This window comes from Ruditapes philippinarum, unplaced genomic scaffold (assembly GCF_026571515.1).
Source record: "Ruditapes philippinarum isolate M1 unplaced genomic scaffold, ASM2657151v2 ctg1765_1_1_1_1, whole genome shotgun sequence".
NCBI classification, from domain to species: Eukaryota; Metazoa; Mollusca; class Bivalvia; order Venerida; family Veneridae; genus Ruditapes; species Ruditapes philippinarum.
Window position 1 is genome coordinate 104,752 of NW_026864712.1, and position 23,535 is coordinate 128,286.

The following is a 23,535-nucleotide window of genomic DNA, read 5'->3' on the forward strand; positions in this document are numbered from 1 at the left end:
TGATGTACCTTGTTACTATAAATAAGTATTGTAAGTTTCAATTGAATATCTCAAGCAGTAATTGAGATATTTGACTTTACAAAAAACTTTAACCAACGCAGACGCCGACGCGGACGCTGACGCCGACGCCGACGCCGGGGCGACTAGAATAGCTCTCATATTCTTCGAATAGTCGAGCTAAAAAGGGTCATCTACTGGTCAAACAATGTCTGCAGGGTTTCGTAAACCTAGATTTGTTTTTGTTCTCTCTCAGTAATTGATTGGGCAAATATCTTAATTAAAGTGTTGCTGTGACCTTGACCTTTATGACGCCTTTATGATTTCAAAATCAACTTTGGTCATCTAGTGGGCCATGGTTTTTAAAGTTTCACAAACTGAGACTTACTTCTTCTGAAGTTTTTGTTTTGATCAGACAAGGATTTTACACTGTCACTCTGACCTTGACCTTATTAGCTCAAAATCACTAGAGAGTTATCTATTAGCCATGACCTCCCTTCAAAGTATGACAATTTATTGAGCACATGCCAATGAGGCTAACAGACAGACTGACGAGCAGGTAAGTGCCATACCATACTTTTTAGGTGTACAAATATTATAAAGCTTCTGATTACACTACACACAGTTGACAATATACATGAAACACCTTATGTTAAAAAAATGCTCTCATTCTATAGTCACCCTTAACATAACAAACATTTGACAGGCATTCAAGACAAAAAGTTGTTAAATAAAATGTATGATCTTAAAAATGATTAATAGAGTATGTTGAACCTGACCTGCCTTCTCAGATTAAACTTTCCTTACTGTTAACCTTACTTTAAACTTAAATATAACAACTTATTATTGTTTACTGTATAATTATATACTATTTGAAAATTCAATAAGGTATGTTCATCAGTTATTTATATAAAATTAATAGCTGTTACATCTGAGACAAAAAAAGAATTTAAATATTTTTTACAAAAAATAACAACAATTAAAATGAACAACAACAACAACAAAAATAACTATGAGTGACACTATAAGTACATACAATGCAAATATACTATATTTGTCAGTGTTATTTATATCCTTGTAACAGTAAATATATTGACAAAGTTTTAGAAGTTTTATTGCGTAGCTAACACAAGTCACTCTTTTCACAGTCAAGAAGTTATACAATTTTAGAGGAAACATTATTTATTTCAGTCAATGATTTTTCATCACAGCCATGCAAGAAAGCTTCCTCAAAGTATTATAATTCATAGCAGGAGATTTACATTCAATTTTTAATGAAACCAAACTAAAGTACATTGAAATTCATTGCTATTGTGTTTGAATGAAATTGGCTCAAGTTATAAAATTAAGATAAATTATTGAGTAGCAGCCTAACTTACATTAAGAGACCACCTGGCAAATGCTTAAAAAGATTTTGAATAATAACTGTACCTTGATTTAATTCAAAACTTACATTATTTCCTTTTACATCATATTTCAAATAAATTTGATCATAAAGCAATAACTATACAATTAAGTAAATGACATCAAGTCTCAAAATTTGGTACATTCTTTTCTATCACATTCATACCAATCATAATAAATGCCAGAATAAATGCATAGGGTGTTCAAATTGCACAGTATGTAAATTTACATAAAACATTCATGCAAAAAATTTATATGTCATTCCACTAAACTCACCTTCTATTGAAAGACCCAAAACTTGCAAAATAACAATAATCCCAGCAAATAATTAATTTAGGGAGCTCAAAACTTATGGTATTGACTCCATAAAATGCCTTAATATACTTAAAATTGAACTTATTCATATATCATGATCTACATAAAAAATCATTGCAAATATTACAAACGTGAAAAATGAAAATGACTGAATATATGTTCACTTAATTTGTTTAACAATAATACAAAATAATGTTTGCAAAATTCAAAAGATTTAAAATGTGCTCACAATATTACCATGTCACTGTGCACAATATTACAGTGAGTCACAATGGTACATTTACAATTAAACTGATTAATTTCTGTTGATGACCTATGGAGTCAATACTCTGTCGAATCTGAAAGGTCTCTGTTGGAATCCAAAAGGTTCAAGTTACAAAAAATACTCAAAACCTCCGTCAAAGTCATGGATCATACAATTTGATCTTTGTGCTTTAAAAAAAGAGCATACATAAGTTTAACAAAACTTTTCATAATAAAAATCTTACAAAAAATCATATCATAACAGAAGAAAACTTAAGAAAGATCTTCTTCTCACAAAACTTTCTATGAAAAATCTTAAAGTGAATTGTTCCAAAATGGAAGTTATGTCATCTAATTAATACTCATGTTGTTGTATTTAGTTCTGTACCTGACAACAAACCATGAAACAATTATATATTGATGCAGTTGGTAAGTGTGAGATTATACAATTTAATATCACATATTTATATAGATCTACATAGTTGTAACAGCAGATAGTAAATTGGTATAGAAAAATATCAATTATCCTATAAATGTTTATATTTAATCACTTAGAACACTTAGAACATTTTTATTTCAAGATTCTTATTTCATAAGGATATCCAAATAACAAATTTCTATAGTTTTTTATCAATATCTAAAATACTTAAGCAATGTGTCCATTGTAAAACCGACCAATTAGCAAAAAACTATTGACTGAGTTCAACATGATAAACCAATAACAATAAAATTCATCAACTTTGTTCATAAAACAAAAATGTGTGTACATTTAAAAACATACCATAAAATATCCTTTAGGTCTTGCATAATGTGGCACTTGCAAAAATGGCACAACATTTTAACTACAGTACAAAATAATCAATGTAATATCTTAAACAATAGAAAAAACTCTGATCTTCCATAAATGTTTAAACATCTCTTTTTTAGCATTTTAAGTTATAGATTCATAAATTTAAAGCTATTTATTCATGATCAAGAGATAAGTTATTTCCCAACACTGGATAAAAAATGTGTTACAATGTAAGTGAATATTAATACAAAATATGACTTATATACATGTACATTGCATATATGATTTTCATACATTATCTGATAGCTGTTGTTATAACAAATTTTACTATATAATCTATAAATAGCTTTGAAATGCCTTTCCCTGATTGGCTAACAAGCAACTTTTTGTAAAAAATAACAGGTCAATATCAGAGTATATTCACTGTTCTTTTCCTAAAAATAGATTTTCAGAGTATATTCACCGGTTTTTCTTCTAAAAATAGATTTTCTGGAAATCCCTTAAAGACGAGAAATAGGGATTAGCATGCCAATGGAAAGGGCCAAATTATGGAAACAGTAGACAAGCTGAAAAATAATGATTTCCGTCGTATGCAATGGCAGATGTGATAAGCCATATAAAAGCTATTTATAAATTATATAATAAAACAGATATGTACTTTTTAGCTATCGCCTCGGTCAATATTAACTTTTTTGTACATATCACATCATATTCAACACCTAAAAGTCCATATTTGTATAATATTTATTTAATTTCAATTAAAGGAAAGTAACTTTTTAAAATTGTAATTACACCTCCATCTCAACCAACACTGTTTATAATATTCAACTTTCCAATACCTTAAGATGGCATAGAATAAATATACACACCAATACAAAGATAAATGAAATATACTTTTATATTTTAAAAAGTGTTCCAAAAACTTGTGAAATATTTGAATGTAAAATAAAAAAAATCCAAATCAAACGCTACCAATGCATATCATTATTATTAGTACAAGACTGGACTAGATATTCATTAAATTTATTTTTTTACCAGCTGGCTGCAACATAATCTTATACTACCAGTGTAAACCAAGATAAGCCAGCAAATGCATGCCATTTACTCATGGTCTGCACTTTTTTCACCATTCAGTTAAAAAATATTTTAAAATTTTCCCTATGAGGGATAAATGGTTCTGTCCAGATTGATATATGGACAAGTCCATTTATAATACTGAGTATGGCAAGGGTGAGTATGATCAATGTTATTGTATAAATATATTAAATTTTAGGTTCAACAAAAGCTATGGTAGCACTTAACAAACCTCAGTGCTTGATAGTGTTTAAGCCTGGATAATGTTGGATTTTTCTAAGATCAAAAAGAGCCATAATTTTGTCAAAATCTAGGTTAGAGCTATGGACCTTGTACCTTGACCTCATATTATGCTCTCGCATAACTATGTGATGTTTCATTCCATTTCCTTTAAAATAGTTATAGAGATACTAACTTGCAAGTAACGTGAATTAACGTAAAATATAAATTATTATAAAATATAACACTACATGTATTTTGATTTTCATAAAAATTTCTACACAAAACTAGGAGATCATTCTCAGACTATACAGTTGCTTGAATCCAAACATGACATTATCTATTTAATGACAGTATATAAACAAGTCTACTTTCTGTAATTGCAAGAAAGGTTCAAGTGAAAATATATAGTCCTCCAAGAAAGGTACAGCAGTCGGAAGTAACACCTGTTTGTAATCATAGGTAGAGTACACATTGAATTGTATAGTCTTGCAAGACAGGATACAGTGATTTTATTTATATACTATGTTAATTAAATAAAGATATATTATGTTAATTAAATAAAGAAGTAATTAACAATGACATATGCAGCACATTTAAGTACAATTTAAGTACATTATTTTGACATATTGCCATAAAATGTTAAGTCATGTACTACAATCCTAAATGCAGTACATTATGTATTTATAAATACATGTATAGTTTCTTTGAGCATGCTAAATTCAAAAGTAAATAGATTAATTATTATATTATATAGTTTAATGACCAGATGTCTCTATTTTTTATACTATCAACCTAGTAATATAAGATATATATAAATGATATACCATTTCAAAGTCTAAGTTACTTTGTCAAGTATGACACTAACTTTGATAAACAGTATGGCAGTGAAAACAGTTTTACTTTATCATAATGTATCATTCAGCTGCCTCATCAAGGAAGGAAATATTTTGGTGTACTCATATGAAATCTGTGACCTGAGAAATAGCCGTGTCCATGGTGTAGTGTTCCAAACCTGTAAAACAATGAAAATAAAGACCTAGTAATATATATTTTCTAAATACAAAAATGTACAAGCCAAGCAACTTAGCAATTTAAAACTGTGTGAAACCTCTTTATACTTTCAAACTATGCATAGTTATCAATCTCAAACATTACCTTTTCTTTTTTATTTCCTTTTTACTGGTTAGATTTTTTCATTTACAAAGGGTTCAAACCCTGTCAAAGACTAGCCATTGTTTCCTTGAGCAAAAACATTTACAACACTCATTGCTTAGTAATAGTTGATTCCAGGCACAGACTTGTGTGTGTTAATAAGCTTATATTTTCCTTCATAATTATATTAAAATAAATTCTGTATAATTACACTGATACTGTTAAGGTCAAAATATGATTTTACCAGCTTTACTAGCATACAAACAACTAGAATCATTATATACCACTGCATATAATATTGACAGGTATGGAAATTATGAATGCAGGATAAAACTTTAAGTAATATGTGAAAAGGTAAACAAATGTGTAGGACCTTTTTTTACTGGGTTTTTACATTGCACCAACACAGTATAGGTCATATTGCAACTTCCTAGCTTTACTGGTGGAGGAAGCCCTCTTCGCATTATTTCAAGCACAAACATTATACCCGAGTAGAACCAGACATTGCTTGGCTAGAACGTAAAACGGTGAGAAGCAAGTGGTTTCAAGTCAACAACCTTAACCACTTGGCCATGGACGCTGCCATCATTACCTTCAAATCTTTTTAATGTATCACAATTAGAAAATATTAACATAATTCCTTCTTTATATTAAAATTATAATAATATATGGCAGAACGGCAATTCAGTGTTTACATTCTGTTACTCCAGAAATCAAACAAAACAACAATGTACATACTTGTCATTAAATTTAACATTATCTGGAATGATATGTTCTCCTGTATCATAAGTTACTTTACTGTTGTCCTTGAAATCATTGATGTCATCAGGAATCTCAAATCTGGCCATCTGTAACTCTGTGTCACTCAATCCACCATGAGTTATTCTTGCATACCCTTGTCTAAAAAATATCAAAATTATAAGTTACCATTCACCTGCTGAATTTCTTAAAAGCACATTATGCCTCAGAAATACATACTTTTACAATTCTCTTGAAATGTAAAGCTTGGTTTAATCATGTTTTAATAATGAATTTAAGAGCATAATAGATGTCTAACAACTCAAGAAAGTAGCAATGACCTGCAGTAATGTGTTATAAAGGTAGCAAAATGTCAACAAAATAGTATTTTGACTTCCATACAAAATACTAATACACTATAATTATACCAATTGTCAACAGAGCAAAAAAGGCAACAGATAGTCAACTATGTGGCAAATGAGTTAATGTTTGGAAACTGGAATACATGTAATATACAAAAAATAAAAAGTTTCTGAGTGAAAAAAATGATAGCAATTCTAAGGCATCATGAGCCTTTAAATGGATATCCCAAACTTTCATTTTTTAAACAGTCTGATATAAATTTTGGGAATATTTGGGAGTACTTTTCTAACTAAATTATTCATTTTTTCCCCATATTTTAGTGTCTGAAATTTGATGACTAATCAATCAAGGTATAAGGCAAAATATGAAGGTGATCAAGATAAGTAAATTTATTCAATAAGATTGCATTTTCCAAATTATGCATTGTTTAATTCAATGCATTTTCCACTTCTAGAGTACTAAAGACTTATTAGAAGTAAATTCTGACAAAATTATTTAAAACGGACCTACCTTTTTAACCCTCTGTACATGATATATTCACAGAATCGTTTTCTATCAGTATCATCGATATCCTTCAAGTTTCCTTCATTGAGTAGTTCTACATATTCCTTACTACCAGGCTTCGATGTTACATATCCCATAAACACTACAGAGTTCTCACTATTCTTGGTCTCGCGTGCTAGGAACTCAGCCTGTAGTTTTCTGTCAAGTTTATCCCTATCATTACCCATGTGTGTGACCACAAAATCTACCAGACTACCAGAAACGTTCACTGTAGCTGTTACAGCAGGGGCTAACTCACCTGATATAATCAAAATACTTTATCATATGCTATATCCTACATGTATGCAGAAAATAAAGTTCTAGGTCAAAAGATTTTAGCAATGATACATCGTGCAACATCTGGTTTTTTTATATCTCTTGAAAAATTAGAGTATACTTTCCAAAGTATGATTATATTTATAAAGGAAACAGATAGAATCTGCATACAAAGTAACATATTATTTTACAATCAAAATGTTATGCATTAATTCAATTGACTCAATAATGAACTTATAGGATTTTCTTTGTATAAGGAAGTACAGAAATAACTCTGAAAACCTGTACCCTTGAAATAGGACAATTTTAAAAGTCTGTCATACATCAAGAAGTTTTAAGATTGACTATATCCAATAATTTTCATATGAAAGTTCACAAAGGGCCATAATTCAGTCAAAGTTTAAGTAATGAGCCTTGAACACTGACCTCCAATTGTGATCCCTACCACATGTATTCAGTTTCAAGTAAATATTTTTGGTAATTTTGAGATTAGGTGTTACAACACAGACAGTTGACAAACGGCCATAATTATGCCAAAATCTAGGCTTGAGGTATGACCCTCAGATAGTATTTTTAACTAAGACATATATGAAGTTAGCACACATGTTTACTAGTTGATAGATCTGAAGTTATACAAGAAGTTCCACATGAAACTTGTAAAAAGAAAGTGACGATCTGGCACCTGATTGAGGAGATTGCCCCATATATGTTTGCATAGTCAAGCTAAATATAAATCTGAAACATAAAAATGGTAATACATGTAGATTACTCACCATGGGGAGAAGGCAGAAGGTGATAAGTTGATTTCACAAACGGATACTTAGACAGAATCAAGTTTCTGCAATGTCAACAGATTTTTTTTTAATAAAGTAACTTTGAAGTGTGCAAAGCAACAAAATCTTGGCTTTTAAATCAAAGTGATCTTATAAGAGAATATTATATAAAGCTGAATTAAAGCAAAAACATAAAACATTACATTTATTATAGCTAATGTTAGATGATAATGATCAAATGATCAAATAAAGGTTTAAAATTTCAATAAAAAACCTGAATTAAGTTAAAAAACCTCACCCCCATGTATGATCCTTGGTGGATGGTCCAAAGTCAACATAGAAACCTAATTTTTCACTAAGCCATTGACCAAGATCATTGTTGCCTAGAAACGGTTTGGATGCATCACTCTCTAACATTGTAATAACATCTGCACCTGTAAACAAACAAAAGCAATCTACTGTACAAGCACACATTCTATATGTAAAACTTTCTTTTCAATATAGAATATAAGCAAAATCATAAGCTAAATGCATTGCTGAGACTTTATGAAATCTTGATGAATGTTCTTCTAAGAGTATGAATTTAAGATTTAAAGTTTATCTAATGTTTATAAATTTGTCTTGATACAAGTTATATTAAATATAATCAGCAATCAGTGAGAACCGATAAATCAGATATCTGGAACAAAGAATATCACAGTGGAGGAACAAAATCACTGTACAATGTCTTGTAAGCCTATACAATTCAGAATGTTCCATGTTTTTTTTAGTTTTTATTTCAAACACCTGGTTTTTCCATTCACTGTACCTTCCTTTGGAGCCTACATATAAGGGGACAAGGGACATATTTGAATGATGGCCCCGGTCAAATTTTTTAATAACTCAGACATGGTGTTTTGAAGGTACTGATAACTTCTGATATTTCTCTGTCATTGTAATTCTTTCTTGTTTGTGTGTAGGAAATGAGAAGTATTTTTGGGTTTTTACCCGAAACTAAGCATTTTGGTAGCTTTATATGTATTTCTGACTCTCCGAATGGAGGTGAAAAAGTTAACAAGAGCTGTCACAGGAGACAGCGAAGCTGGACTAATAAAATACTGGACGCAGTAAGGAGGACAAAACTATGAAAGAAAAATCAATTATGTATAATTATGTATTAAGTTATAGTAAAAAAACATCTGTTAACATAAATTCCAAGATCAAGGGGAATAATTCTAGAAATAGTCACACTAGAGTTATGAACCTTGTCACACAACATGTGTGTAATGATAAGAAATATATATTTGAAGTTTGAAGTAGATAACTTAAAAAGTAAAGAAGTTATAATATTTCTTAAAGAAAATCCTAAGTTCAAAGTAAGATATATCTGTAAATATTGCTTCAAGAGTTATGAACATTGTCACATAAAATGTAATTGATGATAAGGAATAAGTATTTGAAGTTTGAGGTATATACCTTTAAATTTAAAAAGTTATAGTAAAAAATAATATTTTTTAAAGGAAAATTCTAAGTTCAAGGGGAGATAAATCTGAAAATATTGGTGCTAGAGTTATGAACCTTGTCACATAAGATGGGGATGATGATAACGTACATATATTTGAAGTATGAGGTTGATCCCTTAACAAATAAAGAAGTAACAGTAAAAAAAAGTATTTTTTGAAGAAAATTCTAAGTTCAAAGGGAGATAAATCTGAAAATATTGGTGCTAGAGTTATGAACCTTGTCACATAAGATGGGGATGATGATAAGGTACATATATTTGAAGTATGAGGTTGATCCCTTAACAAATAAAGAAGTAACAGTAAAAAATAGTATTTTTTGAGGAAAATTCTAAGTTCAAGGGGAGATAAATCTGAAAATATTGGTGCTAGAGTTATGAACCTTATCACATAAGATGGGGATGATGATAAGGTACATATATTTGAAGTATGAGGTTAATCCCTTAACAAATAAAGAAGTAACAGTAAAAAATAGTATTTTTTGAGGAAAATTCTAAGTTCAAGGGGAGATAAATCTGAAAATATTGGTGCTAGAGTTATGAACTTTGTCACATAAGATGTGGTTGATGATAAAGAACATATATTTGAAGTTTGAAGTTGATACCTTAAGAAATGACAAAGTTATAGTGAAAAATATTTTACTGCACCAAAACTTTAATCTGAAATCTGGACGCCGACGCCGGGGCGAGTAGGACAGCTCTCCATATACTTCGTATAGTCGAGCTAAAAATCAAGCTTTGACAGTTGGCGCCAAACAAGTAAGAAATTTCAGATAAATTTTGTGAAAAATCTAAACGTATGACAGACACTTTATTGGTCATTTCTGAAAATGCCATAGCTTGCACTGCGTGTTACTGATATTTTTAAAGAAATCGGGCGGATTCTGGAGTATGCTGCACCTTCATGAAGATTGCCCATATTGGTATATTTTAGGTGTGATTTTGGCTTGGTGGGGGTTAATTTAAATTGCTGTCAGTCATTTTTTGAAGGAGCAATGTATGCAAACTATTATTTTCTTCAATGTATGTCATATATCATTGAATAATGCTGTGCAACTGGTTATCTGCCTGTGAAACAGATTTTGAAATATTTGGAATTGTGTTTCTGGTCACACTGAAATACAAAATTGTTCATTTTTAGGTCCCCTGCCCCCTAATAAGTATTTGTCTTGCCAAACAGGAAGTATGCTCGTTTATCCACTGTGTATATGTAAACATTCTCCTTTATCAGAACCAGAAATGTATATAAAACATAACTTGTATATTATATTTACCAGTATCATCCAGCAATGAAGCTGTTCTCTCTAGACTAGGCCAACCTTTATTATCATAACCAAAATGGTATGTCCATATAGCTGTGGTGATCTGTTTAGGTGACTTCTGAAAACAAAATATCAAATGTTTACATTCCTGTGTGTCATTGCTGGTTTAATTTGTTAACTCTCACAAGCAGAAATGTGGACATGCATGATTATTTGTATTTATATATAAATATGATAATTTAGATAAATAGATGTTTTCACATTAAAAAGGCGATTCCATACATGTGAACTTTTTAGATGATCAAGTGGGAGATTTTCTACAAAAAGAGGGAGATTTTAGAATTTGCAATAAACAAAGAAGAAAGTCCTAACATCAAAAAGAGGGAGATTTCTTTAATTTGTGAAAATATGCCTTATTTTAAGAAAAATCTTTGAAAATATGGCTGCAGAAAGTGAGAGTCTCCCACTAAAAGTGGGTGAGTTTACATGTATGCAATTCATTATGAACAGAAAACAACTGTTTTCCTTTGTATTGGATAAAACATTCAGATGAATTTAAACAAACATGATACACAGTGCCTCTACAACATCTGCGTTGGGCAAAATACAAAACAAAAGACAGTCCAGGTTTTATTTTCTGCCATAACTTTTTTTAATACATGTATTTCATTAATTTTTATTTCATAAAGTGTAGAGCCTGTTCATTCTCATATAATTGTCAAATCAAAAAGAATAAAGGTGGAAAATGAAATTTGCTGATGCTAAAATTAGAGCTGTCATTGATTCATAGCAAAGCATATTGACGATACATCAATATTGGATGACAAATATCAGTGATACACCCATATACCGATATATCGGTGTATACTCCTTATTTCTTGTATATAATTCACTTTCATCCCTAGTAAAATATATGTTCTGTTCATACAAATATGTTGTGTCCTGTTAATAAATGTCCTTTGTAGGACTTTTTCCTAACCAATTTTAGTTATCACTGCTATGAAATGTGTCAATTATGTAACAAAAGTTTGGTAGTAGACAAGGCCACCCGCTTTTGTAAATGTTTTGATCGAATTTTCATAATTCATAGACATTAAAATAATTAACCAAAGTTATCGATTTTTACAAATGTGTATTGATTATTGATCGGCAGAAAAATATCAACGATACATCGATATAGTCTCTATCAATGGCACTTCTAGCTAAAATACATAAACAATAAGGAAACTCTCGATACCTCTTATCTACTGGTCTGTGCTCTATATCAGTATTAGTTATTCAAATGATTTGTTTCCTGATCTCCTATTTTTAGAAACAAATGTCACTGACACATTATAAACAGCTCAGGTAACGCTGTTTTGAACTAGGCTTAACCGTGATATAATGCACTTTTCAGAAATAAAATTACTGAAATACATGTACTTAGTTTAAAACAACATAGAATTGTTTTTCCAGCTGAAGGCTTCTTTAACCAATATAATAACATTACCATACCATGAAAGTAAATGTTGTATACAAGATAGACATACCTTGACAGGATGATCAAACCTCTGTGGGTTATATCTATATCCAAATCCTAGTAGACCCACACACAGTAGTAAAATCAACCCTGTAAAACATAGTAAATCTGTAAGTCCCTTAGTGTTACAGCAATTGTTCAGTAAACCAAAGACTTCAGAATACAGGTATGTATCTCCACTTATTATCTCCACTACATGTATCTCCACTAACTCAGTTACACTGCCACTAAAATATTTCCCACCTTATTTGTCCATAATATAGTAACCTTACAAATACAATCAAAGTAAAGTATCAATTCATATAGAAGTGCCTGTATAATACAGATTATATGCCATGGGTAAAAGTTCGAAATTTTAATTAAAAATCATCAATACTATTTTTCGAAAAGAAGTTAGTTTGTATATGTAGATTGTATCATGTATATATTTTTTTAAAATCTTATATTCTACTACATGTATTCAACAATTCAGAATATTGCTTCTATCTTTTGACTTAATATTTCTGAAAAATAAGCAAAGAAGGAAACACACCTTTATTAAAGCTAGATGGAGGTGTTTTCTTTTTATGTAAATTGACAAATGCAGTGTAGCCATCATCTTTTGTTGAACCACCTGAAAATAATCATAACTTACAATATTAGTATATACATTGTATATTTCAACCAGAAAACAACTAGAATCTTACAATGTATAAATGTTGTTATTTAAGTGGAGTTACATTGAACTTAGTTCCTAGGTGCCACAATAACGTAATATATTTATTGACTCGCTATTGATCAGCTAGTATTAGCTGATAAGCCCCGCCTAAATTCACCTAGCATCACCTCTCTGTATCATTAGTAAATATATTTAGAAACCAGATGGCTGTGTTGTTTAATCTCACTACCCATACTTGTCCAGTAACTATGCTATAGCAGACATTACAAAATCATATGTAAATAAAACTTATTTCATTTTGAAACAAGCAGGGCCATCCTTAAAAAAATGTTTGTTTGCAGTAACCCGACCCAGAATATTCAAGGTGGGTAGGTAGGTCGATTTTTTTTTTTTTTTTTTTTTTTTTTATTGAACTGTACTCCCAAATAAACATGGAATTTCATGATGCTGGACAATTTATGCTTTGATAATCTGGTAACAATTATTAAATTGATAAATGAATTCTAATTAAATAATACCTACATTTTATTTCTTCTATTAACCTTTAAAAGAACAAAAACAAAGCACAAGGCATAATTTTCTGATCCAAAAAAAAATATTTTTTTATCCAGACCATGAAAAAAACTTTTGAGTAGGGGCAAATTTTGTTAGTCGGTCGCTTTACTGCAAACAAACATTTTTTTAAGGATGGCCCAGGATACCACTTCACTTGTGTGTAGGCAACAGTGTTCAAAGCATATTTTTGATATAATATACTGGTCACCTATAATTAGCAAATACTAATGCAGGCTCTGAAGTAAAGTTTCTAGTCTTTCTTAAGTAAACCTTAAGACTCTATTCTTAAATTTAATGATCAATATTTACACATGTTGCTTTTTTACATCAAATATGGACATATCTATACCAGCCATATAAAGCAAGAGCTTTTTTGATGTGACGAGACTGTAAATAATTTTTCAAAATTAAGTTCTAATATAATAACTTGTGTGCAAAATTTCAGGTCATTTGCTTACTCATTTGCTTTCCAAAATAATTATTTTGTGAAAAATGACCTAAAATTGAAAAGCGTTGCAATACTTTTCACTCAAATCGGGTTCAGAATATCACAAAAATATGATTTTTAATTTATTTCTGAGTGTTTTTCCAAAACTATTCTTTATTCTTATGCATTTAGTTCTGTTTAAAGTACCCCAGTTAATCTATGTAAGAAATTTAAATTTTATATTGTTTGGGTTTTTGGACCTCAGTGGAGTTCCTTTAAACTATTAACAGACTTGACTGGGCATTCAGTTAATCTTGATGTAGCCACATGTTTTAGCCATGCAACCAGTCTAGACAATGATCAGATAGCCCTGCATCTGTGCCGTCTGATCATGGTTTACACTATTTGATATTCAATCAGTACATGTTTTGAAATTTTCCCTTACAAAATGTTGTATGGTTTTGTCCAAATCGAAAGAAATTCAGTGGGTTATGGGTTTAGTAAATACTTTACACATCAATGACATACCAACAAATAGACCAGCAAGTATACACAGCATGTTGATAGCAATCAGAATATATGTACGTTCCCTGGTATATTCCCCTAGTGGTACAAAGTTATACGCTACTGTCCATACGAGGAAGAAGTTCTGTATCATGAACACTAATATAGCTAGGAACAATGTTCTAGCTGGTGGACATCTAGACACTCTGTCACACATCTCCGGCCATATTGACAGTGCATATACTCCTAGAATCAGTCCACCTGGAAAATAAGTAAAATTCAGAAATTTTTTCTTACTGAGAATTTATTGCTTTACTACGAAACACTATTGTCTAATTTCAAAACTCAATTAAAACATATATTCTAATTTTAAAACTAATTTTTTAACTACATATGTATGTATCAATGAGAAACTAAAATAAGGCTGTAAATAATGAATAAAAATCAAACATTAAAGAATGATAATCAGTTCAGTAAATAAGTGAAATAAGGAAAAGACTTCACTAAGCATTAGGTTGCTTCCTGTCTAATCCTTTTTTGCATTGATTTTTAACATCATGTATATAAACAGTCGGGCATACTTCCTGATCGTGAAACAAGGGGATTCCCCTTCAAGGCTTCCCGATCAGGCAACAAACGTCAAAATCCTTCCCGATCGGGAAGTTTTTTTGGCCTTTTTTACGTAGTTCAAGAAAAATGGCCGGTGCATAATAGTTTTCAATCCACTTCAATATGAATATCACACTTTTGTTCAGAAAAGATACATCTAAAATCCTACCGAGTCATTTTCTTTAAAAATGTCTACAATTAAAATAATCTGAAAGTGAACTTAAGTAAAGTTTTTACATTTTACCAAAAACTAGCCACTTCCCGTTTTGGGAACGTTGCTCCTGATCAGGAATCTAGCAAAATATTCATCATTAAAAGTTTAAGATACACTGCTTCCCAATCTGGAAGTACCTTATATTTGTAGTAGTACCTGGCCTTGATGATTAGAAATTGCTAAGCCTGGCCAGTTTTAAAGGCAATAATTCAATTACGATGAGTGGAATATATCTGGCGAAGCTTATGTCCTTGTTAGGCGTAATAATATCTATCAACACATAAGCTATACTTGACGGACAGTACAAAAATCATCATTATATTACAAAAGTTTCATATTGTTAAGATTGTATAGCACATGTTGAACAACATTGCACAGAGAGTAATTTTTCAAAAGAATTACCATGCAGCTCAAATAATTAAGTTAAATTAAATGTTGACTAAAGCTCAATAAAATATTATTTTTTGGCTATAGCTCAAGACGTGTTTGCATACTACATGTGTTTGTAGCGACTGTGTCATATTTCTGTTTTCTGAAACTTAAAGTGTATAAAGCTATTTATTATATAATCTATAAATAGCTTTGAAATGCCTTTCTCTGATTGGCTAACAAGCAACTTTTTGTAAAAAATAACAGGTCAATATCAGAGTATATTCACTGTTTTTTTCCTAAAAATAGATTTTCAGAGTATATTCACCGGTTTTTCTTCTAAAAATAGATTTTCTGGAAATCCATAAAAGACGCGAGACTTTGACGTGACATCACGCCAAGTTTGTTGTTATTATTCTATATTTTATACTAAAAACGTTGAGTGGGGTGTACATAAGAGTCAAATTAGTCTATTTTAGTTACCGTTTTACATTTTTAAGAACAATAGGGATTAGCATGCCAATGGAAAGGGCCAAATTATGGAAACAGTAGACAAGCTGAAAAATAATGATTTCCGTTGTATGCAATGGCAGATGTGATAAGCCGTATAAAAGCTATTTATAAATTATATAATAAAACAGATATGTACTTTTTAGCTGTTGAATATGATGTGATATGTACTGAAAAATTAATATTGACCACGGCTATCGCCTCGGTCAATATTAATTTTTTCAGTACATATCACATCATATTCAACAGCTAAAAAGTCCATATTTGTATAATATCTGATGATAAAATTATTGTTTGAATTTTAAAAAAGTATACATGTACTTCCAAAATGATTGTAAAAAATAAATATGGTAATTTATTGCCTTAAACGCGAATGGCGCAAGAACAAAATCATTGCTAAACTGATAAAACCCTACTTAAAATAGCAAAACAATATTGTGTTCTTGCACAGGATTCATGTGTATTAAATAACAGAGACATTATATGTTACATTACTTTTTTCGGGAATCAACCATATAATAATGGAACCAGCATAATTTTGCTGTGGATAAATTTTATTAAAATATTTCTGAAGATATAGAACACACCCTTTAAGCAACTCTAATTTAAAAAAAATGAATAAAATATAAGATAAATAAATAAATAGAACAAGAAATATCATAATGACATATATGCCCCCTATCTATCTGAAATTGAATGAAATCTATAAGTTAAACAAAATGAAGAGTAGCTGGAATAAAATATACATTATCATATAAATGTAAATATGAGCATCTACTTCGAACATTCAAGGTTATTGTGACCTTGTCCTCTGAGACCTAGTGACCTCAAAATCAATAGGGGCCATCTACTAGTTATGAACAATTAAAATGTGAAACATAAAAACTTGATAACTTGAAAATAATGCGTAGAAACCATTCTGACACGTAACGCCTTGTGACCTTTGACCTAAAGACTTCAAAATCGATAGGGTCATCTACTAATTATAACCAATCATTAAGTGAAATATAAAAGATTTAGTAATTAATAGTTTTCAAACTAATGAACGGAAACCATTCTGACATTTAAGGACACTGTAACCTTTAAAATGGTGACACCAAAATCAATAAGGGTCATCTACCACATATGACTAATCAACACATGAAATAGGAAAACTTTGTGATAAATACTTTTCAAGATATAGTGCGGAAACCATTTTGACATTAAAGCAACGTGACCTTTGACCTAGTGACTCCAAAATCAAAAAGGTTCATCTTCTAGTTATGACCCATCAATATGTGAAATATGAAAACTTCTAATAAAAAAAATAATGTTAAATGTTTGTTTGTTTGGGTTTTACGTCACATCGACACAGTATAGGTCATATCGCGACGTTCCAGCTTTACTGGTGGAAGAAGACCTCAGGTGCCCTTCCGTGCATTATTCCATGCGCAAAAGAGCACCTGAGTAGAACCACCGACGTTCCGTAAGCTAGCTGGATAGCTTCCTCACATGAAAGAATCCAAAGTCCCTGTCGGGATTCGAACCCACAGCGGTGAGGGGCAAGTGAAAAGATAATGAGCAGAAACCATTCCGAAATTTAAAACACCTGTAGCTGTGACCTTTAAGCTAGTTACCCCAAAATCAATATAGGTTATCTAATAGTTATGACCAATCAATACATGAAATATGAAGATTTTTTGATAAATAGTTAAGCAGAAACAATGTGGTCTAACGACGGATTAACAAACATACTTAAGGTCAATGTGACCTTGACCATTGACCTAAAGACCCCAAAATCGATAGGGTCATCTACTAGTAACGACAAATCAATATGTGAAATATAATGACTTAGTGATAGATAGTTTTCAAGATAATGAGCTTAAACCATTCTGACATTTAAGGTCCCTGTGAACTTGACTTTTGACATAGTGTTCACAAAATCATAGGAGTCATCTACTACATATGACTAATTAATTTGGAAATATGAAGACTTTGTGAGTGATAATGAGCGGAAACCATTCTGACATTTAGGATCCCTGTGACCTTGACCTTTGACATAGTGACCCTGAAATCAATAGATGTCATCTACTATAGTTATGACCAATTAGTATGTAAAATATGAAGACTCTGTGTTAAATAGTTTTTAAGATAACAACTGAGGTCTAATGATGGACTGACGGACCAACATTAACGTAACATAACATAGCATATATTTTATTCAACATAAAATTGTATACAATTTATAGTCATACAGATATTGTGTGGACATTAGCAAGTCAATATACCCGCTCTTCTTCGAAGTAGGGCATAATAAAAATAACTAGGACCGGGTATGAATAAGAAAGTTGATGTTCGAATATTCGTTTTTCCATATTCGAATATATTCGAATATTCGTTTTTACAAAATTTGAGAAGACACCACCTATGATGCTATCATTTGTATCTGAACTGCTAGACACACCAGACTTCAAAACATTCACGACATGACTCACATGTTGATTTGTTGCACATACAACTTTATTTGTTGGTGTTGTCCCAAGCAATCTCAATCAGCACGAAAGAATTCCAGAATAGAACGCGCTAACTTAAAGAATAAAACTTTCCAAACGGTAACATTTAATGGTGAATATTATGCTAGATGCCTGATCAGGAAACAGTGTTTCCAAAACGGGAAGCAGCTACTTCTTAGTAAAATCGTAAAACTTCACTCAAATTCACTTTCAGATTATTTTAATTGTAGACATTTTTAAAGAAAATGACTCGGTAGGATTTTAGATGTATCTTTTCTGCACTTAAATGTGATATTCATATTAAAGTGGGTTGAAAACTATTCTGCACCGGCCATTTTTCCTGAACTACGTAAAAAAAGGCCAATTAACTTCCCGATCGGGAAGGATTTTGACGTTTGTTGCCTGATCGGGAAGCCTTGAAGGGGAATCCCCTTGTTTCCCGATCAGGAAGTATGCCCAACTGATAAATATGTTCTTATGTGACAAAATATGTTTACACCAAATAAGCAAAAATCATGCATAATTACTTGTACACTTCTTTAATTTAGAAAAACAACAAGAGATTGATCAGAAGATTATTATAAAGGCCATATTATGAGCAAAGATCAGTTATCATTGAAACACGAATGATCAGTGTTTACTTATTGACAGAAAATATCACTAATCTAATATCAAGTTTCTGGAATCAGCTAACTAATATACCGCGACCAACTATACCTGTGGATTTTAGAAATTTCTAAAATCCACACTTACTAATTATGGTTCTATTAAGCCAACAAGATAGACCATTAGGGGAGGACCCCAGATAATGTTGGTTTAACTTTTGGTTCAACCGTTCTGTATGTACATTGTATTTATGCTTAAATTATTGATGTTAGATTGTGTAACACAAACTATACAATAAAATATTATTAAATTACCAATACCTGTAAATCCCAGCCATGTAGGAAGATAATAGAGTGCACAGAATGAGACTAGCCCGATAAACCACCAGATTTTACTTATTGCTACATGTCTACATGCAGACATATACGCTCCAAAACATAACGCAACCAATATACAAGCTCTATAAAAATAAGAAAAATCAAAATTTAACAAAAAAGGACTGATCAGAAGATAACTTGTAACTTATAACTCACATAAAAAAACTTTTTTCAAATAGGACTAATATAACTAAACTACTGCCAAAAAAGCCTAGTATCTGGTCAGACAAAACTGATTCATGTTTTGTGAGAACAAAACAAATTTTCAAATTTGTTGAATTATTTTCATTTATCTTGTAGTTGAGTTCAAACCAAGTCTACAATTTTCATGCAATTTTGTTGTTTTTAATGCTTCCGAGGGATCACTTTTTTCCAGATATTTATTTTCAGTTTTGTTTGATACACCATGCCAGAAATTAGTCAACCTGATACCCAAAACTGAAAAACTAGTTTGAAAATAAGCCTTACTGTTACCTGTCTGATGGTCAGAAAACTATCTGGAAGCCTGTTCTGAGAGTATTGTAAATCTATATAAGTTTACTATTTCATAAATATTATTTATCTTACACAGTGAAATAAACAATAACCTTTAGATAATTAGCCCAACAGATCAGAAAAACCTGATTTATTTTGAAGAAAGCGCACTAGACTTACCCCCATGGATAGGGCTCAGGTCCATTATCAGGGTATGCACGGACAGTCCACCTTGTTATAAGTGACACCTCTCCAAATACCCAATTTATCAAAAATAATAGACTACCAAACCCCAGACCAGTGGCCAGTGAGTTAGGGTATTGTAACTTCTTGTCTACATGGCGTTCACCTTCATCTATCTTATCATAACCTGAAAATATTACATTCCTTTACTCTCTAGTTCAAACGCAATATTTCATTTTATAAAACAATACAGTTATTAATTTCTGAGGCTTAATGTGCCTTTAATTAAATACCAAATTAAAAACATTCTGTATATAATGAAGTCAGGAAAGGAATAGTTACCTGAGAGGAATTGGTCAATTACCGCTATAGCTCCAATGGTAACGACCACAGTGTTGGACATGTCTGACCACCAAGCTGGTACAAATGTTGTAAACCAGACACGACTTACAACAAACCCAATAAAACCAAGCAGTAAGCCCCAGCATGTTGATGCCCTGAAACATCAATAAAACAGTAATAACTATTTATCTGAACAAGAGCTGTCAGTAGGACAGCATGCTTGAGTGCTTTTGATTAAAACAAGAGCCTGGATAATGTAGAAATTTCTAAGTTCAAAAAGGGCAATAATTCTGTCAAAATCCATGTAAGCGTTTTGGGCCTTGAACTGCGGACCAGCTGCCAGTGTCCTGCTTATGCCAAGGGGAGTGGCCCTACAATAGCTGAGGGGAGTGGCCCTACAAAGTAGGCAGAGTAGTCGAGGATGGTGTACTGAGGGTGCGTGAGCCAAAAATTAAAGCATAATGTTTTTTTTTATTTTCCATTTGTTTTGTTAAATGTTTTTGTCAGCTAATTACTGTTTAGATCCATTGGTAATATAGTTAATGTAAACATATCTAATTTAGTTTGAATGTGATGAAAGCTTGAAGCTACTTTAAACTATTCTTGGATATATTTCCTGGAAATAACCGATACAAGTGACATATGAGGTTACATGGTTGTACTCAAATAGGGCTCAATTCCATAATCCTTTGACAGGAAGACATCTTAATCTCTAGGCAACCTCTCCCCTTTATCAACTTTGAAGGTTAACAAGTGTATTTCAGTCTAAAAATGAACTGTCAATGTCCAGCAAGCTAGCTGGATGGCTTCTTTACATGAAAGAATGGAAGTTCAGACTTGAAAAATTCAAAAGAGATGAGGAAAGTACATCAAAATTTATTTGGATCTGACACAGTAACAATTGATCATCTCTTAGTCTATGAATGAACTGAGATTATAAATTAAACAGACTGATCCATTGTAAAGATATGAAATCTTCTTATATGAAGTGTTGTTTTATTATAATTCACCATCCTATTCATAATTTTACAAAATTTGTTTCAATAGGAATACACTTTATTGTACATTAACATGTCAAAAATAAAAGATGCTGGTACAGGTCAACATATTCTCACCTGATTCTCTTACTTGGACTCCACAGTGTGGCTGTAAGTGTTAGAGTTGCTACACCATTACCAGCTGCCAGAGTAACAAGTCTTGATAGGGTGGTAGGTGCTTGAAATGACAACAGTGCACAAACACAAAGACCACGTAAACATCCCAGCACATACCACTTGTGTATAAAAATCCTTACCAAAGGTATTCCTGGCAGAAAAAAACAACAATACAATTTTTAAAAAAAAAAGATAAAGCAATATTTGTACATAATCATTGCAAAGTATTTTCTAATTTCATAATCATGCAATGCATGTTGCATGCTCACTTTTGTCTTTAGTTGGACATTTAAAATTATAACAACTTTCAGATTAGAAATTTGATGTTATTTTGTAAGTATGAAATACATTCCTTCCTGCTACATACAACTTTTAAACTATTGATCCAATGAGATGTTGGACAGCAAGAAAACTTAACAATATCTAAACCACTCTCAGATAAGCAAAACTGGTGTTATATCCTGCCGCAAATTACATGTATATTCTTATTAAATTGTCAATGTAATTCCTAAGACTTATTTGTCATTCTTAAGACTTTTTGTCATTCTCAAGACTTATTTGTCATTCCTAAGACTTAAGACTAACTTGTCATTCTTGAGACTCATTTGTCATTCCTAAGACTCATTAGTGATTCTAATTTTAAGACTTATTTGTCATTTTCAAGACTTACTGTCAGTCCTAATGCTTACTTGTCACTCCTAGGACTTATTTGTCATTCCTTAGACTTATTTGTCATTCATAAGACTTAACACTTACTTGTCATTCCTAGGACATATTTGTCATTCTTAAGACTTATATATATGTCATTTCTTAGACTTCTTTGTAATTCTTAAGACTTATTTGTCATTCTTAAGATATATTTTGTCATTCTTATGACTTATTTGTCATTTTTAAGACTCATTTCTCATTCTCAAGTCTTACATGTCATTCCTAAGAATTAATAGTCATTCTTAAGACTTGTCATTCTTAAGACTCATTTGTCATTCCTAAGATTTATCTGTCATTCTTAAGACTCATTTGTCATTCCTAAGACTCATTTGTTATTCTAATTTTAAGACTTATTTGTCATTCTCAAGACTTACTGTCATTCCTAATGCTTATTTGTCATTCTTAACTTATTTGTCATTCCTAAGACTTATTTGTCATTCATAAGACTTAACACTTACTTGTCATTCCTAGGACTTATTTGTCATTCTTAAGACTTATTAGTTATATGTCATTTCTTAGACTTATTTGTCATTTTTAAGACTCATTTCTCATTCTCAAGTCTTACATGTCATTCCTAAGAATTAATTGTCATTCTTAAGACTCATTTGTCATTCCTAAGACTTATCTGTCATTCTTAAGACTTACTTGTCATTCCTAGGACTTATTTGTCATTCCAAAGACTCATTTGTTATTCTTAACTTAAGACGTATTTGTCATTCTTAAAACTTATCTGTCATTCCTAATGCTTATTTGTCATTCTTAACATATTTGTCATTCTTATGACTTATTTGTCATTCCTAAGACTCATTTGTCATCGTTTAGACTTATTTGTCTTTCCTGAGACTTATTTGTCATTCATAAGACTTAACACTTAATACAATTCCTAGGACTTATTTGTCATTCCTAAGACTTATAATATATGTCATTTCTAAGACTTATTTGTCATTCTTAAGACTAATTTTTCATTCCCAATGCTTATTTGTCATTCTTAACATATTTGTCATTCCTAAGACTTATTTGTCATTCTTATGACTTATTTGCCATCCTTAAGACCTATTTGTCATTCCTAAAACTTATTTGAAATTCCTTAGACTTATTACGTAGTTGTCATTCCTAGGACTTAGTTGTCATTCCTAAGACTGATTTGTCATTTTTAAGGGGTATGACTAAATACCGAATATGAG

General features: G+C 31.1%; 1 protein-coding gene across 1 annotated transcript in view; it reads right to left on the reverse strand.

The window, feature by feature from the left end:
- Window positions 1-3,527: 3,527 nt before the first annotated feature.
- Window positions 3,528-23,535, reverse strand: part of LOC132726587 (PGAP2-interacting protein-like) — a 29,217-nt gene continuing 9,209 nt past the window's right edge. Inside the window, exons 3-15 of the mRNA XM_060711923.1 lie at window positions 21,605-21,794; window positions 20,490-20,644; window positions 20,145-20,334; window positions 19,434-19,573; window positions 14,338-14,574; window positions 12,702-12,782; window positions 12,180-12,259; window positions 10,663-10,768; window positions 8,189-8,324; window positions 7,891-7,955; window positions 6,809-7,100; window positions 5,936-6,097; window positions 3,528-5,057 (exon numbers count right to left, since the gene is read on the reverse strand). Coding sequence (XP_060567906.1) covers window positions 4,976-5,057; window positions 5,936-6,097; window positions 6,809-7,100; window positions 7,891-7,955; window positions 8,189-8,324; window positions 10,663-10,768; window positions 12,180-12,259; window positions 12,702-12,782; window positions 14,338-14,574; window positions 19,434-19,573; window positions 20,145-20,334; window positions 20,490-20,644; window positions 21,605-21,794 — 1,916 coding nt within the window. The 3' untranslated portion in view covers window positions 3,528-4,975. The remainder of the gene's footprint in view (window positions 5,058-5,935; window positions 6,098-6,808; window positions 7,101-7,890; window positions 7,956-8,188; window positions 8,325-10,662; window positions 10,769-12,179; window positions 12,260-12,701; window positions 12,783-14,337; window positions 14,575-19,433; window positions 19,574-20,144; window positions 20,335-20,489; window positions 20,645-21,604; window positions 21,795-23,535) is intronic.